General features: G+C 43.7%; 1 protein-coding gene across 3 annotated transcripts in view; it reads left to right on the top strand.

The window, feature by feature from the left end:
* Window positions 1-18981, top strand: part of fras1 (Fraser extracellular matrix complex subunit 1) — a 314451-nt gene that overhangs the window by 2731 nt on the left and 292739 nt on the right. For all 3 annotated transcript variants that reach the window (XM_037777425.1, XM_037777424.1, XM_037777423.1), the window contains exon 2: window positions 4533-4564. In XM_037777425.1, coding sequence (XP_037633353.1) covers window positions 4533-4564 — 32 coding nt within the window. The remainder of the gene's footprint in view (window positions 1-4532; window positions 4565-18981) is intronic.

The raw sequence follows: 18981 nt of genomic DNA, 5'->3' as shown, positions 1-18981 counted from the left end.
CGGAGTCTCTGCTCTCTCTCGCTCCACCTCTCACGTGCATGCGCGCACTTTACACACAGCAGAAGGGTTAGTTTAGCTCTGAGAATATCTAGTGAATGTTCAGTGGACGTTTGTGCAGAAATAAATGCTGTAGCTCCTCCAGACCAACAGAGGTTTCCCGTGTTGTTTCTTGCTGCTGAGTGAAGTGACGGCCTCCGGATTGAGTAACGTTATCGTCTCCCACCAAAACTCCGGTGTCTCCCCTGTTCCTTCTGACCACGGTCTGGAGGCTGAAGCAGGAGAAGCCAACACTAGGATCAGCATTGATTCATGGAGAGACCTTCGTCTGGTCAGCTAACATTACTGCCAAGCAGCTGAAATATAGAGTGATATTGTGCTTTTAGCTGACGTGTGTCTCCTCACTGTGTTGATCGATGCTCGTTCATGTCTATGTAGAGCGAGCATAAGCGCGAGCAACAGGACGCTGACTCTCGTTGACTTAACGTTCACAGGTGTCGCTGTTAACAAGCAATTTCTGATTCTTACAGAGTCCCTTTAAGTTACGCCACTTCCGGTATTATTTTAACCCAAACTGCGATCTATTCCTAAACCTACCTAAGTAGTTTTATTTTGAAAAGATACGTTGTTGAAACTCGTGCTGAACATCACGAAAGAAAGGCTCATGACTATTTCATGACCTGCCGTGAGACGGTGTTGTCAGTCACACTTCACAGCGTTTGAGAAAGTCTAATTTAAAAAGGAACCATGCTGGGATACGTTCAGTTACTTGCCTCAAAAATACAATATTCATCCTAAATAATGTCCTGTGATTGAGATAATAACCTGGTCTGGTCAGAGATGATAATAATCAACAGGCAGTAAAGAAATCAGCAACACGTGAGCTAAACTTCTCCTCTCTTCATCTCAGCATGCGTCCAATCCATCGAGCAGCACTTAATGTCGATAACATTTCAACTTTTATAACTACTCTGCTCCGGTTGCCAACGCCAACGTGCTCTGTATTCAGCGGAAGCAGGCGGAGGAGCATCTTTTATAAAAGGTTGAATCTTATTGAAGCTGCCAGGCAGATTGGATGCCTGCTGAGATGGATGAGAGAAGATGCTAATGAGTTTGGTAATAAAAAAAAAAAGTTGTGCTGCTGCTGCGGCTGTTGCACGTGAGCGGAGAAACATTCACCTGCCAGCCTCTTGAACACGCAGCCCGCCTCGCTCCCGCAGGAACCCGATTGTGATATTAACAAGCCTGAGTTTGATTTGACGAGCGAGGTGAAGCCTTGAATGGGTCAGTTCAGTAACAGCTGCTTTAGATTCAGCTCCTGACACTCGTGTGCATTATAACTCCTCTGATGGGAATACTGGAGCCGTGCACGGGCAGACCTTTTTAGATTTGATGCAGAGTTATGAATATTTAAATGGCACGGAGGCCATGAGCGGGATCGCTTTCACAGACGTGTTTGGATATTTAAGGATGTGAAAATGCACAACAGGTCGACTCAGACAATAAGTCTGTTGAATGTGTCTCTGAGCATCTCCAGGTTCTAATATACACTCACCTGGAGATTATTTTAGTTGATAATGAGCCTGAATATTTCTGAGGCAAGTAGCTGAACGTATCCCAGCATGGGTCCTCTTTAAATAAGAGTTCCCTTTGACTGCACTGCATGAAGCATTGATTTGGTGATTTGCAGGTCCAAAGATGAAACATTTGGGTTAAATAAGGTGTTTTAAATGTGCAGGATACATACAACTGTTGCATTTAAATGACTATATTTCAATGTAATGCATGTCTTACCTGCAAGTTAAAATATAATCACTGGAAAAACGTAAAAAACTAAATTTAGCCCAGTTTTAATACAGAAGTTTGGACGTCTTTTCACCTGCAAATCACCAAAATCAATGCTTTCTGTGATACAAAACACAGTAGAATAGAAGGAAAGGTGGAGGGCGCTCATTCAAAAACCCTGTTAAATGAATGTTTTGTGTGACTGATTGTGAGGCTGATAAAGGCAGCAGCAGTTCTGGGTGATCGTAGTGAAGTGGTGAAAGTTTGGTGTTTGCCAAAAGTGGATGTTTTCTCTACGGGAGTCTGCGAGTTGCCATGGATGCTTCATTATCTAATTCTCTGTGGTGAAATATGTGCAGGGAGGCCTACATACAGTATTTTCTCTTTCTCGTGATGTTCTTTGATGCGTGTTTCTTTCCAGGCTGAGATGAACAACTCCACGATGAAACTCACTTAGAGCACGATTATCACAAACTGATGAGGCACTTAACAAGAAAACCATCAGAAGAGTTTGATATCTCCAGATTCTGTTAACTAACGAATCATCTGGTGAAAACGGGCTTAAAGAATACAGAGCAAACCTTTCTTATTATCTCAGGTTTCTGTATCCCTCCGTCATCTTCCACCATGTACCAAACCTCCATTCAAATGTCTTTCCCCCGTCAAACTGTCACAACTAAAACATGAAGGAATGTGTTGAATAAGAGCAGAGTTAAAGGTGCAGTGTGTAACATGTAGGGGGATCTATTGGCAGAAATGGTTTTCTTTAGCGTATAACCGCCTGAAAATAAGAATTGTTGTGTTTTCGTTACCTTAGAAAGAGACGTTTATATGTATATAAGGAGCGGGTGTTGCACCGCCATGTTTCAACTCTGTTAACTTTTCCTGCTTGGGCCGTAGTCGATAACGTTACTCGCCCCTGTCGTTGCCGCCGCCGCTCTCTCTCTCTTGCTTCACCACTCACTTCCCACTGGCTCTGCTCTAAATGACCTACGCTACTCTTACAACAACTGGCTCAAGAGAGGGCCATTCGCATTTTCGCGTTGGCCATCGTAGCTCTCCAACACGCTTGGCACACCAGAGAGACTTCATTTATTAGGACATCCTTCAAGATGGAGCACTGAGTTGTTTTCTGGGTAACAAGCCGGAGGATCGAGGAGACGAGGAGGCACAACATCAGGAAATGAGAAGCAGCTACTGTCTCTACTATTGTTTCTCAGCCGAGCCAACCAACCTCATGACATAACAGTACGACAACATAGTAGCGCTTTTGCCACGAAAGATAAAACGGAGCTTCTTTTATCCTTTAAATGCGCTTATACTTGTCATGTTTGTTATATAATTGTTAATTAGAGTGGAAATACATCCAATGACATGCTTCATGTCCACAAAACCAAAAGCTTGAAACTGGAGTAACTCCATAGTGTCTGTTTAAAATATGTATGTTGAATTAAGATGAAGATTTGTACTCTTTAACTACATTATATATACAGAACATTACCTCTATTGTTTGCCCAGTAAGTCACGTGTGAGGCATTTTGGCAAAAGCTGAAGCTGCTGGTCTCACAATAAAATCATTTATTTATAGTGCCAAGTATTTCCATGCACATTGCAAGTAGGTGAAGTTGTGCCAGGAATCTCTACTCGCACACTTGCATCAACCACATCTTAATATAATCCATCCTTTTCTGTTTAAATCTGGATTACATTGACTTCATGCATGCTCTTTAATAAAAGGTATTAACGTTTAACGTGTTAACTGAAGCCTCAGAGTCAAGCAGAGAGTTAAAGATTCATTCAAATCTGAGCTGTTAATTGTTTTTTTTGGAAAACCGTTTCCACAGCTTTCATTTGTGTATATCTGCCCACAGCTGATCACACAGACAGATTATAGTCTGCTGTGAACTTTAGCGATAAAGAGACGACAGCGTGAAGCAGCAGCAGCGTAAACAGACTCTCTCGCTCTCTCTGGTGTGAGGATATAACTGTAACTGTACTCTTGTTCTGTGGACCAGAACCATTACAGTAAATGTTTACCTCTTGCTGTACTTTCCCCCCTGAGACCTCTCAGATTTCTGCAGTCTGGTTTTGTGAAGCTCAGGCTGGTTCTCAGGCGTGAGTCCGTCTGTCCGTCCGTCTGTTAACGTTTAATCATCTGCGCTCTGCTTTCAGTCTAAAGGCTGCATATGTTCTGTTTTTTAATTTCTAGAAGCTCTATACTGTAGCTGTTCTTGAATTATAAATGTGGATAAATGTCCAATTTAAGGAGTTGGAAGACAAAACAAGAGAGATCCAATACTGATTTCTGATTGGGAGTATCAGGTGTTCAGGTACCACAGGTGAAAGTCAGCTGTGTCCTTTCCACTTTCCCCCTGTGGTTCTGTTCATCTCAGCGTTATTTAACCTCCTTCACGACATGCTAGTATGACATGGTTGGTACCGATGGATTCTTTAGGTTTTCTAGTTTCATAATATGTGGGTTACCTTCCAGACACAACCTCATATATGTCAGTGAAATCTGAATTACCTACAACATGTGACCTTTTAAAGTGTTGTGCTTTGCTTCAAGTGAAGGAGATTTATAATATTTGTTCTTGGATTATTCACCATTTTTCTCGTATATTGACCTCTTCCAGAGTTTGACCGTACGCAGCGACACACAGATTTACATAATCCCTGTTTCCTGACATAGTAAAGGTGTGATGATGACTGGACTCTAATGCTATCTTTCTTTCTCTCTGTCTTCCCAGGAGTTTGTGTCTACGAGGGATCTCTGCATGCGGTAGGTGCACCCACCTTGTCTTGTCCTATTTTACCTCTCTAGTATCACCGGTTAAGATTTCTTTCCCGTCCGCTCACAGAATTAGGATCTGGGGTCCGCCTGTGAAGCCTAATGGGTATTTGCTCATGTATTATTCACAGGGGACATCACCAGGTTAGCATGACTGACGGCTGCAGCTGTGTGTGTGTGTGCAGAGAAAGGTGGTGCGAGGCGTGTGTGTTATCAGCAGGGATTGCCACGTATCCTCTGTTGTCTGCGAAGATGTGTCTCATCTATAATGCATGGCTCACGCTGACTTTGTGGATGATAATGGCGATGAGAGAGAGCATGATGCAGCTCGGCGGCTTAAAGGAAAGAGCCGTCGACTCCCGCTGCTCCGTCGATTGGAGGTTAGGCTCTTTTCAAAGTTGGAGAGAAGTTTTGGGATGAGCTTTATTCCCGCGGTTCTGCTGGGGATTGGTGAACATTCAGGGTTTGGCTCTGAGATGTGCTTTTTGTTTTATATTCTGCTGAACCCTGCTGCAGGGATCCTCACATCCTGGATGTGATTTATTCTAATGTTGAAAGTTTGTCGTGTTTGGCCAGAGGCGCTGACTGACGAGAAGTCGCCTTGTTCCCTCCGTCATACTTTTAACCATTTGCGCTTTTGATATAAGTTTGAGCTGTAAAAAGTGGAGTTTAGATATATAATGAGAACATATGCAGAACATTTAATGTAACTTTTAATATCCCCCACCTCACAGCTACCAGACAGTCGCTGCAAACTATACTTTGAACATTTTATTGTCTGATTGTCCAGATCAGTTTTTGGTTTTTGGTATCCAGTGATGTTATCTATGCAACGATTAGTAGACTAACTGATTTATAGAGTGATATTGTGGTTTTAGCTGACGTGTGTCACCTCACTGTTTTGATCAATGCTCATTTGTGTCTATATAGTGCGAGCGCGAGCAACAGGACGCTGACTTTCGTTGACTTATCGGCCACAGGTGTCGCTGTTAACAAGCAATTTCTGATTCTTTCATAGAGTCCCTTTAATCCATTAATCTAGAGAACAACCGGCAGATAATGAAAATCATCGTTAGTTGCAGCTCTAACATTGAGGTGATTCATCCGTGAGATATCTCTGTCTCCTCCTTTTATTGGTCGACCCCGAAGTTAAAAAGGAATTTAAACTTGCTGCTGTGCGCTTCAGAAAAACACCACTTGCGTCTCACAACAACTGGTAATCGCTCTTAAAAAGCCTCAAACATGGTTCTCAGCGGTGGGCGTCTTGGTTCTCATGCAGAATAATGAAGAACTCCTGCTTCGTTCCTGCTGTGTTATCAGCGTAATTACAGTCAAGCTTCAAAACGCTGAGCAGCGCCATACCTACGACTCCTGTAAATGCACGAGAACACTTCCTGCCTCCCCGTGTTACTTATTCTTCGGCTTTGAAAGGGGGTAATTGTTGGAGCGAGGATGTTCAGTCAGTGTTTTAGGAGGGAAGACGAGGAGGAGGAGGAGGAGGAGGAGTGGTGGTGGTGGTGGTGGAGAAGGGAAAGGAAGAGGAGGAGGGGGTTTGTGGGAAAAGAGGAGCGGGCCGGGTGACAGGTGGGACGTCCCAGCATGTTGGAACACAGTCGGGGAAAAAGGCCCTTCTGGAGTTCAAAGTGAAGAACTTCCCCCCCAACACCTGGACTGGTGGAGAGATAGCAACAAATGGAAAATAAAGAAAGACACAGATTAAAGTGCAGACGCCCTCGGGCCTCTCTGTGGAAATAATCACAACATCATCACCGTCCTCTTTCTTCTCTTTATTTCATTAGCTTTGGTGTGCAGCTTGATTTATGCTCAATAATGATTCTGTCAATGCACAAACAAAGATCATCATGATCACACTTCACAGCTAAATTAAAAAAGACATAAAGGCACAATGATTAAATCCACGCTTTATATGCATATTAGGGCCGTAAATCACCGTTTTCACACTTTACTAAGGTTTCTACGGCAATTTTTAAAACGTTTCCAGACCTGAAAATAACCAAATTATTCTTTCATGCATCTCCACACTTCTCCATCGTGTGTAGGAACACTGGATGAGTGTTTTTAGTGTGATAAATTGACATGTTCACAATCAGAATAAGGTTTATTGACAAGTTTTATTTGCTTTGGTGTTTTTGGTGCATACGATAAACATATTTAGAGGGAAATAAAAATACAGGCTGCAAAAGTCAAGATCATAAATATAGAATAGAAAAATTACAATAAAAAGATAGTATAAAATACACCATGACAAATATGTACAATATAAGTGTTTATTAGAATGAGAGAGCTGTACAGTTTTGTGCAAAAATATTGATCAGGTCGATGTGCAAAAGTTCACAGTAAAGAGAATATATTTACGGGTGTGATTTTATGAGCTTTGTACGTTGCTCCAACTTACATTATACGTTTTATTCGCCATCTCTGCGCTGCCAAAATGTACGACTGCTATATTCCCACTTTACTCTCACCGGTAGACGAGGAACCTGTGATCACTTTTACCCCCTCAGTGTGTTTACGTGTGCTTCAGGAAGTCGGTTACATGTTTATCTGTTGTGTTGCATCATTTTTGCGCCGGCTAAATGTTGTGTTGGTTATTTACGGTCGGTCTGATTTGGAGTTCAGGCCGTCCCCCATACTGGGATCCAGTGAGTGGGGTCGCCAAATATACTTGGGCTGCCGTTGATATACGGGCAGCCGGCCCAAGTATGAGAAACACTACTTATGTTTCTAATCACTTTTACATTTAATTTATGTTTCACAAAAGAGATATTTTGTTGAGCTGTGTACTGAAACCTTCTCCTCATTGAGTTGGTAGTTGTAAAGCAGCTGAAAAGGCTTTTTGAAGCAGTTATTTAAACAACAAAAAAAGGGAATATTTTGAATGTGAAAGAAGGTTATATTAAAGGTTGTTTCATAAATTTGTATGATTGAATTTGTGCTCATTCAAAGACAGTGTAATGAAACGCAGCTCAGTTATTATTTCTAATGAAGATGTCTTTGTTTCCCTGGCACAAACATCGGTATCGGTTAAACTCTTCTGTTCTGTAACACAGGATTAGAGAAACTTGATATCCCCAGATAGATTTGTCCTGCAGAATGCTGATTTCTTCTTCTTTGTAAATGTGAGTAAACTGTTATCTAATTAGCGTTTTGCATGCTCATACAAAGACAGAGGAAGTAGCAGAGAAACGGCACAGCCAGGTCTTCTTTCACTAATACACTTAAAATCAGTGTGTTATGCTCTTAAAATACGTCCGGCGGAGTAAGCTGATTACTGACCTGCTGCATGAATATGCAGATTTACAGTAACCAGGTCACTACAGTGCATGTAAACACATTCCCTTATTACCTTCATATAACCCGCTTACTTAAATATACTGTAAATGCAGTGATTGACGAGAACATATGGAGTCACAGATGGCTGGGAAGATGTGGACAATAAGGTCTGTTTTGCAGCAAAGTGAAGTTTTGTTTATATCACAGCAGAGTGTCAGTCCCTGAATAATACTAAAGCGAGCAAGTTTATAATGGATGTTAATGGATGCAGCCAATCAGAATTTCTGTTATAATATCCCAAAAATCGATCCGATCGTCCAACAGCCAGGTCGTTAAACGTTCAGGTAATTAATCAGGCGTTGTGACCTCCTAACACACAACGTCAAACTGCTGCCAACCCGGTGTAAATGTGTAATATTGGTGCAGTGTCAGCTCTGCATAATGTATGACGGAGGCTCCAGCCTGAGCTCAACTACCTAGAGACGCTCGTCATTTCTTGGATTTTATTAAAACAAAGCCTGTCGGTTTGGTCTATATATGGTCATATTGATTTTTCACACATGGAACAATGTGTGTGATGGATTTAAAGCAGTGAGACGCTGAAGAGCGAGTCCTCACATTTTCCCACAGAGGAGAGTCTCGTTCCCACGGCTGCATTGATTATCGGTCCAGTTTCTACTGACAAGTTGCAGGAGGCCAGAGGAGATGGTGTTCGGCCGATGTTCCACATCTGCACTAAATCATTCATCAGGCAGATGTAAAGCTGGTGAATCAGATCAGACCCACGCAGACGGCTGGGCTCTGAGGGGCTCGTATCGTCTGGGTGTAAACACAGGGAGTGACGTCACCCTCAGGTCGTCCGAAACATCCCAATCTGTCAGCTCATGTCAGCTTACATCATGTAGTAAACATCCAGTGGAGGAAGAAGCTCTCAGATTCTTGACTTCATTCAATTCATTATTCATTTTCAACATAAAGCCACGAAGCTTCGAACACCTTCGAATATCTCACCGAAGCATCAAAGTAATTGTTGCAATAAAAAACAAGTCATATTAAAAACTAAAATAGTTTTTTTTAGAGAAGAAATATTGGCAGCACTTTAGGATGCCTCATGTTTTTGTCAGATATCAAACTGTTGTTTATTTAGACGTGGAGTAAAAAGTCCCTCCAAATTGTAGTGATGGAAAAGTAGAAAGCAACAAAACGTGCTGAAGCACTTGAGTAGATGTTGCCGTATCCTCCTCCTGCTATCGGGAACCGACGCGTTCTGACAGATTGAAATAACGCCGGTGTTATTGCGGCGGTGCCGTGTGCCACCGGGCCTGACACGCTGCTGATATACGGCACATATAGCCGGCAGTGAAGGACAGCGTGGCTCTGCAACATGCAGCACCATGTCCAAATATATCACCTGCCCCTCAAGGCTTGAATTCCTGGCATTGCGAGTCGCCGTTTCTGTAGGAATCAAAATGTAGGGCACCTCGAGAATAGCACCAAAGGGCCGGAGCGGTCCGGACTGTAACGCCAGGGCTTCCAAAGAGGGCAGAGCGGGGGGGTTTAGTTAGCTCAGCATTAACCTGAACAGAGCCGAGGCGTTGAAGTGTCTCCAGGGTTAAAGGTTCTTCCTGTCCTGACTGCTCCCAATTAATTTCTTCTTGTCTCGTCCCAATCCTGAACTTTTACTCCGGATTCAGTTTCAGTACTGAGTCATTGTTCTCCCATGTTGAGCAGTGAGAAGCTCTAACCTGAAGGACTACTGACAACCAGTTCTGAATTTGTAACTGTTTCTAAATACAATAGAAATGTCATCAATGCATGTGTGTATAGTGTTAACTATATGGTGAACCATAAAACGTGAGTTTTGCTGCTGTGCACTTTAGAACCTTAATATGTTTCTATAAAGATTTATCTTTGCTGAAACGGCTGCAGCGTAAAGGAGCGTTTTCATATTAGGTACAATTGATTTGTACTGTGACTGAGTATAATTGCCCCTTACCCTCCCTTCCACTCCCCTGCCGCTCAGCTTTTCACATGATAAAAACACAAAACAGAAGTACCTGATCATCTATGGAAAGTTTTTTATGATGTTGCTAAAGTGTAGAAAAGCGCAATCATAAGATCCCAAGCCCAAACAATGGAGTCGACCTTTGCATTATGCCTGCTATTGTTTATATTTTGGAGACAAGAACGAACCTCTCGCCTGCCTTCCTGCTTTATTACACGTGGCCGTGCAGCTCAGAGGATGAGATCGGTGCGTGCTGCGCCCACATGTAGATTTCGGAGATTTACTCGCCCTTTCAAAGCTACTCACCGACTGCTGCTCGCGTAAAAAAGCAGTCCACTTCCGTGTTTTGGTACAGTTGTTTTTCACGCCTGATGCAAACCATATCCAAGTACACATGAACCGTAGCCGAGCAACCTGGTCTCACGGGAAAGCGTATAAATAGCTTGACATTACAAGGATATTCTGCGTGTCATGAGGACACATTTTAGGCTTTTTAACGTGTCATTTCTACGCCACACAACAAAACTAGGGTAATGTCTGCCGTTGAGGTTGAGGCAAGGAAAAACATCATGGTTGGCCTTAAAATAAGAACGTAAACAAAGTAAAATACTTACGGACACAATGTTACACATAAGCACAAACGTTACTAACGTAACTTACACAACTAAACACTGGTCTCCTGGTTAAAAGTCCTGTGTTTGTTGGACCTTTTCACCTCTCTTCCCGCCCGCCATAAGTGGTCCTTCTCACTTATTATTCTACGTCTCTAGCTCTGAGCGTAGAATATTTACATTGCAGTCAGTACAGACTACAGTGTAAACGCATTTGTTGCAAGTTGTCCCTCATCTCCCTCTCTCTCTCTTTCCTTGTTTGCTTCCAGCTCTCGGTTGCTGCCTATCAATTAAGGCTAAAATATCCCAAAAATGCTTCCCACGATGGCCAGTGTTTCACTCCGCCTTCGAGTATCTTCAGTTTACCTTTAAAACTGAGCCCGCTACAACCTCTGAAAGATCAAATAGCGTCCGGGCCTGACGGCGACCTGTCTGATTTTCAAGAGGTTAATTAAAAATTGCAAGTTGTGTTAATGTGTTAAAGAAATTAGTGGCGCATTAACGTGTTATTATCACGTTAACTTTGACAGCTCCAGTTTAACACATGATGAATTTAGTTTCATTAACTGTTAGCGTATTGTGAAGCCTCAGTGGTGTTACTGTAGTTAACGTCATTAAAATACCTGGAGCTCTGATGTAGAACGCTGGTTAAATATTAGACTGAAACTCTGATTAAAGAGACACCTACCAGCCAATCAGAGTCCAGGATTTTGTTAATATTGTTTTACTTGAATTGATTTTTTAAATGACATCAATATTCTTATTATTATCACTTCTCATCGTCCTCCGTATGTAATTTGCAGCACCTGAAGTGCAGCTTCAGAGTTGCTTCATTGCACCGAAGTGATCTCTCAGGAAAATAGTTTTGCAGAACTTTTCCAGTCACCGTCACAAAAACAATCTCAGCAGTGCGTCTGATTGCTGCGGCTGCTGCCCGACACGCTTCACAACTTGAGTCTGACTGGAAAAGAAAAAATAGCTCAAATTAAAAGCGGAGTACAGTGAAGGCAAATACAGGGAGCTATTTTAAAAGAGCCTACATCTCTCCGAGTTCCTCTGTGCCGAGGGGTAATATCCTCGGCACAGAGTATTCATATCCATCCACATTGTGCCCGCTGGGGTTCGGCGCTGAAGTATGGCATTAAAAGCACTAATAGGATCTGACTGCTGTTGGACAGAATATGTATATTAGCGGAAACTGCCTTTTTTTCCGGGGCCCCTCGGTGGATTAACGCTCAAGCTGTAGTGATAATTCCTCTGTGACGACCGGGTCGGCGGTTTCTCCCCGCGGGGCTTTAAAGGACCCATGTGATCAGAGGAAATCAGCCCTCATGTCTCCCCCCCACCCCCCCGAGGGATGAGACAAGCACCGCGGGGACACTTGAAGGCTGCAGGAGGGAAACCGAAAAAATACTGAAACTGGAACAAAGTACAAACAAATAAGAGGGGTGTGAAAGAATCTCATCTGAGGGACGATGGGGACAAAATGAAGGCAGGAGGGAGGATGTCTGACTGCAGGAGACAGAACGTCTGCGTCAGCAGTCTCCTCTTTCAGCCTGATGAGAAATCCTGGACAGGTAGGGTCACCTGACGGTGGAGGAGGAGGGGGGGAGGAGGAGGAGGGAGGTGGAGGAGGGAGGAACGCCGACTGCAAACTAAGTAGTTTTGACCTTTTTTAACAATGTAAATGGTTCACTTTGACTTCAGGCCACACTGCAAAGAATACCAACTCTAACAAGACGTTTAGCCTCGTACTAAAGTCCTATTTTATTACAAGAAGCCAAATCGTTCAATGTTGGGGAATTGATGAGATTTTATTGATACCAATGCCGCTTATATGCTTATCAGGCCGATCCTTTATTGTTTCCCTTAAGGCCCAGACACACCAACACGACATCAGAGAACTAGCGGCGATGAAGGCCGACTGCTGCGTCGACTCCAACTCCTTTGTCTTGGCTGAAAATGTTCATTTGAACACGCCGCAAAGACGACAGCTGACGGACAGTTAGCACGTACGTTCTGCACCTGCGTGAGAGGAAATGACTCTCTACACCAGCAGGCGGCGGTAGTCTGTATTCATTATTCAGAAAGGGAGACAGGAAGACCGAGGACGGAGGATATACACGCCGTTGTTATGATACGTACATGAAGAGTCGTCTGCTGACCGTTTTCACACCTTCTGTGTTTGTCCTCTTGACTTTACTCGTTGGTTTGCTTTCCTCACGTCTGTTTCTCTTCTTGTGCACTGATTCATTTAAGCTGAACAGCCAATCGGAGTGATTTCTCTCAACGACGAGCTCCGCCGCCGATTCAACATGCGGACCAGATTAGCTGACCACTACGCCGCTGACGATGGCTAAACTTTTAGCAACATTTTCTCTCCATCTCTGAAACGCTTCGCCGATATTGTAGCTCGCTAGATCTGAAATGTATGCGATATCAATGGTGACATTTGAGATGTTTAATTTGAGCCCACTACTCTGAGGTGCTTCGTGTTTGGCTCCAGTCTCTCCTTTGTTTTAGCTCCAGCTAACACCGTGACGTAATCATGACGTCGGCTGTAAAAGGGTCTGTTTACAGGTTTTTGGAGATACATTTTTAGTCGTGACCAGATTGAGAGCTGATGATTTGGACTCATATACGTTTTCTTTTCTGTGGCCTCAGTTTTGATGCCGCCTAAACTTTTGACCCAGTTGGAGGTATGTTTTTTATGCTCAGCATCAACATGACATGAAAAAACAACTTCAAGCACACGATGCAGTTCAGTCTGTGTTTCATCTTCAACCGTCTGTCAGTGTTCAAAGTCAGGTCAAGGATAAAGGCTGGTTTTAAAAACGTACTCTACCTCGCCCGGCTTTTAGAGTAGTTTTATTGTCAGATTCTAAATCCTGATTTCCTCCGAACTCCAGCACACCCCGTTCCTCCCCGTTCGTCTCTTCAGAGAAGTTTCCACCGCTGCTGTGATGTGTGAAGTTCCCGACATAATGAAGCGAACGGCGGCCGGCGCCGCTGATGTCAGGAGAATAGCGGCTTTTCAGAAGCGCTGTGGCCCAGGACACACAGAAATAGATCATTTGAGGACTTGCCATTCGTGGCTCTACCACATCTGAATTATTAAGTGGCCCGAGGCTGTGAAGTGCCGACACTGGCTGCTCTTTTCAAGATGCTTTTAAAGCTAAACTGCTTCTTGCATCTTGACTCCCTCCGTCCTTTAGAGCACAGAGCAGCATTTGTTTTTGCTCGAGGGAGGAACGGTATAAAAGTGCTGCGTAAGAACAGTGTTGTTTTATTTTGGTGTCCCATCACCGCGGCTGGTTTAGGTTGCTAGAAGCATTAAAGTTTCAAAACACCTTGAGACTTATTCAGTACGGCGCTACAGGTTACAATTCATAAAATATTAAAGCCCAAGACATGGAAATGGCACTTCTAATGCAGATTAATGTGAACAAAACCCAAACTTTTACTCTTGTTTTTTGACCTTACTTGCACTTAAAAACATTTGCTCTCCTAAAAGTGTTGTAAAAACACAGTGGCATGTTTGAAGTGCAGCCTTTTTCCTTCAACTCTCTCTCTGATCACTTTTCAAGTTTAACTTTTCATGTTATTTTTGTCATTTCAACCATAAAACATTGAATGAGATAACATCTTTCAGGACCAGAGAAACTAACAAAGGTTTGCCTGTGAGCTTATGAGAAGCTGCTACCTGGAGGAGGGTGGAGAGATGAGGTGGAGCGTGAGAGTAATGTAATGGACGTGTAGAAAGTTGTATAAGGACACGCACAGATGGAAAAAAAAAACAAGCGTCTTTGTTGGTGCAGACGTGTTGCTACAGGTTCAGATGAGAAGATGAAGTATGATCAAGGAAGTCCAGTTTGAGTAATACATCCATGAGTTTAAGGACATACTATACGGCACAACAATGCACAGCAGTTTACATACTATCAGGCCGTGTTTCTATTCAACTGTGAGGCGAATTTTAAGCACAATTTTGAAGAGATGTGAAATAGGTGCGTTTCCATCAACTGGTTTGGAGCGAATAAACTCGGCTGCAGCGGAGTTTCAACACAGTGTCATGGCAGTTCGTACACAGACTTGAATTTTCCCCTTTTTTCCGTGATGCTCACCGGTTTATTAAGTGGTGGGAAAATTTCCTCACCGTCACATCCCTACTGGTGGTCGAGGCTGATGATGTTTGTTTTCTTCAGGAGAGGGTTCACGTGATGGAGAGAGACGAAACAGGGAAGGACACGTCATGACTGATACGACCTAATCAAGAAGTGAATTTGGGGGTCTGCGTCATCGTTTTCAGAGGTCTCTGTTTCTCTCTGTCCAGACTAAAGGGCAACCCCGGAGTTTTAAATCTAAAACGGGGTCAGCAGCGTTTTGAAACGTCTCTGTTAGGTCTTGACACACCAAGCTGACGCTCGGCCGTTGGACAGTTTGGGGCCGTCGGTGAGCGTCTGTCGGTCTATTTTTTTTTCCGATATGTCCCGCACCGTCGGCTCTAGTCTGCCCGTGTCTTGAGGTTTTTCGGCCGATTCAGCACGTCGGTGAGAGAAATCACTCTGATTGGCTGTTCAGCTTAAACGAATCAGTGCTAGAGATGAGAAACGGATGTGAGGAAAGCAAACCAACGAGTGAAGGCACACAGAAGACTCTTCTCATGTTTCATCTTCATCTCATCTGATCGTTCCAACACACGGATATTTCCACAGCGACATGAACATCTGGAATGAAGCTAAGTGGTGAGTGAGAGTGGTGTGAAAATGGTCGGCAGACTCCGCTTTGTTTCATGTACGTATCATAACAACGGCTTGTATATCCGCCGTCCCCGGTCTTCCTGTTTCCCTTTTTGAATGATGAATACAGACTACTGCCACCGGCTGGTGTGGAGAGTTATTTCCTCTCACGCAGACGCAGAACGTACGTGCTAACTAGCCGTCGGCTGTCGTCTTTGCGGTGTGTTCGAGTGCAACTTTTTTGGCCAAGACAAAGGCACCGTGAGGCGACGCAACAGTCGGCCTTCATCGCCGCTAATTCTCGATGTTGGGTTGGTGTTTCTGAGCCTTTACAGGGAGGACACTCGGCATAAACTAGTAAAAGTTCTGTGTTTTAAAAGGAAAGCGTATTAGTGTGGATGTAGGCTGAAGTGATAGAGGAGGCTCTTTTCCTAGGCCAGAGCTAATGTTGGTCTGAGCGTTGCTTTAGAGGATGGATAGCTACTGTAACATAAACTGAAAAAGGGTTTATGAGGTGCAGCTTCATTTGATTAAAGGCTTTAATCAGAGAATTGGAAATAACTTTTTCCAGCTTTAATGGAACGACCCCTCAGAGGGCCCTGGTCCTCGGGTTGAGACCCTCCATTTGACACTGTCCCACGCCTCAGCGGTGCTGCCGGGGCTAAATGAGAGCTCGCCATGCTCCCTCGACTGGAACTAAGCCTTTTTCTCCCCCCACCACCAGCTCTCTGCAGACATGCAGTGCTGGTGGAGGACTGTGGAGTGAAGTGGAGCAACCTTTGGCAAACACCCAGCTGCCGGGCTAATGGGCAAACAAACCATCTAGCAGCTCCCCTTTCTCATCAACACCCCCCCTTTTCACGTGACCCCCCCGACCCTGCGGGCCATCCGGTGGTGGCTTTGACAGTTTCATCGCAGAAGGTCTGGGAGGTCGTCAGCCTTTTGTCTCTCACTTCATTCAGAGCGTTTGATTCCCGGCTCGCCATTCAAGCCAGTTTGCCTCTTATCTGTAAATACCAGCGTGCCTCGCACCCCCCGAGCCCCGCGTCGCCTTTCTTGCTCTCCTGTCTGTGCCTGCAGGCTCCCGTACTGGAGCTACAAGTGTTTAGACAGAGGAGCGTTACACCGAGCCAAGTCTTTGTCCCCGTCGGCTCAGACGGCCGTGTTCACACATGCTGCGGATCACAAACCTCTCATCATCCACGAGGCTCACTTTTTTTCAGCTTCACGCCGGGTTTCCCTCCCGTTCTCTGTCCTGAATGCAGGAGGAGGAAGGAGAAACATCTTCAGGGACGACGGCTTCAAAAATGAATTCCTTTGTCTGTTAGAAAAGACTGAAGGAATTCAAATAGCTCTGAAGAATGAGAGCACACGAGGGAGCTTTTCATATTTTTACTGATTCCCTTGAATTATTTCATTCTGCGAGGCCACTAAATCAGTCTCTCGTGTCCGTTGAGAACCACCGGGAGAATTAAAAGTTGTGCTTTTTTCAAAATGTGTAATCTTTTTTTATTGCATGAATGCAAAACCAGTTTTTCTTTGTCGTCTGGAAGACACAATGTTCTAATCAGCTCTTCTGCAAAATAAAAAATAATAACTAAAAGCTGCGTTAATATATCCCTCCAACATGTGAAGCTTCATGCACGTGAGCATGTAAAGCTCACACTCCACATTCAAACCAGAGGGACTTTGAAGTTCTCACAGTCTGCTTAAAGTCTTTATACTGCGTTATCTGGCTTCACATTCTGGGTTTTCACTAGAAATGGAGGCAGTTATGCTTAAGAATTGTGAATTTCTTTTTACATTTCTGGGGTAAAGTTTATTTTGCAAAAAGAAAGCCTTGAATTGAGGCTGAAAATTCACAAGAAACATTTTTTTTTTAGCATTTCAAGATTAAATATGTAAATGATACGCTTGTACACTTTCTAGGCGTTTGTAAAATGCAGGCGGTGGAAGTGAAGTGTGGTATTTTCTTCTTCAACAGCTATTACTTAAAGGCCCAGACACAACAAGCTGACATCAGAGAACTAGAGGCGATGAAGGTCGCCTGTTGCATCGCCTCACGTCGCCTTTGTCTTGGCCGACAAGTTGCATTTGAACACACCAGAAGGCCGTGGACGGCGGATATACAAGCTATTGTTATGATACGTACATGAAACAAAGCGGAGTCTGCCGACCGTTTTCACACCACTCTCACTCACCACTTAGCTTCATTCCAGATGTTCATGTCGCTGTGAAAACATCTGCGTGTTGGAATGATCAGATGAGATGAAGATGAAACCTGAGAAGAGCCTTCTGTGTTTGTCCTCTTGACTTTACTCGTTTTCCTGCTTTCCTCACTTCCGTTTCTCTTCTCGTGCACTGATTCGTTTAAGCTGAACAGCCAATCAGACATGCTGAATCCGCCGAAAAACCTCCGACACGGGCAGACTAGAGCCGAACGGAGTGGGACACTACGCAAAAACTAGGCCGACAGACGCTCACTGACGGCCCCAAACTGTCCGACGACCGACCGTCGGCTCGGTGTGTCACTAAGTGAATCTAAGAAGGAGAATATTCAGCTGACTTTCTCTCGATAATTAAAGATAAAAAAAAGTAATTCATATGTCAGCAGTCTCTTTTCCAAACTCCACAATCATCTCACAGCCGCTCCCTGGCCCAAAATCTTCTCCTCGTGGCCCTCTGGGAGGCCTGAGCCACAGGTTGAGAACCTGCACCACTTCTCATGCTACCCGTGGTCCAATCAGATGTCCAGACCGCTGTCAGCGCTGGCAGGATCCACGATGAGAAGACGTGGAAGGACCGTGATGTTCATGTGTCCTCGTCACGTTTTGCCTCTTCTTCCTCTTCTGTCATTATTTGTGATTCATACTCAATCCGTCCCTCCTCCTCCTCTTCCTCCTCCTCCTCCTCCTTCATCCTCCCGTTGGAGGTTTTTTTTTCTAAACTAGGAAGTCAATGTGTGGTCAACCACTCTTTCCTTTGTGTCTGTCTGGATTATTGATGAAGCAGGTGAGGTGAAACCAAACAGACTGCAGGCAGAGTGAACACTTAAAGAGGTTCACGGAGAAGAACACAAACTCTCCACGAGGAGTCACAGCTTCAAAGGTCTCTCTTCATTTAGGTTTATGGCTGATACTATTGATTATTTTCATAGTGGATTTATCTTTATGTTTTCTTTCATTCATTAATCGTCTACAGAATGTCACAAAAATCTCAGTTTAGACTTCTTCATATTGCTTGTTTTATCTGAGCAGCAGAGGAGAACTTAACTATTAATAAACTGTCAAAATCACATTACTCTCCAGACTGTAAGAGGTCGTCCGCCAGGAAAGCATCAAAATAAATGGTGTTTGGGTTAATGTTCAGGCAACAGAACCACTTTAGTTGAGGCTCCGGAAATGATTAAACTTGTCTCAAGCTTCAAGTCATTGTTTACTCTTCTAATATTTAACCAACACCATGATGTTTCCCTAAACTCAACCACACCTGAGAGTTATAAACATTAAAAAACATTCATTAATGATTTAGCTTCTACGAGCAAATATTGTAGGAAAACAAATGAAATCCGTCAGCAGTGAACAATTTGCTGATACGTCCAGTTTCAGCATGTTGTTTCTTTCCACATACTGTAGGTTAATTAACATTTCTTCATTATGCTGACAAAAACCTGATCCAGGTGACATTAGTTGTATAGTAATATTAGTAATATAAATGTAATATCTAGGAGACTGGGTTGGACATTTTTTAGTACAAGGA

The sequence above is a fragment of the Sebastes umbrosus genome, chromosome 8 (genome assembly GCF_015220745.1).
Source record: "Sebastes umbrosus isolate fSebUmb1 chromosome 8, fSebUmb1.pri, whole genome shotgun sequence".
Taxonomy (NCBI): Eukaryota; Metazoa; Chordata; class Actinopteri; order Perciformes; family Sebastidae; genus Sebastes; species Sebastes umbrosus.
This window is presented reverse-complemented; position numbering and strand designations above follow the sequence as displayed.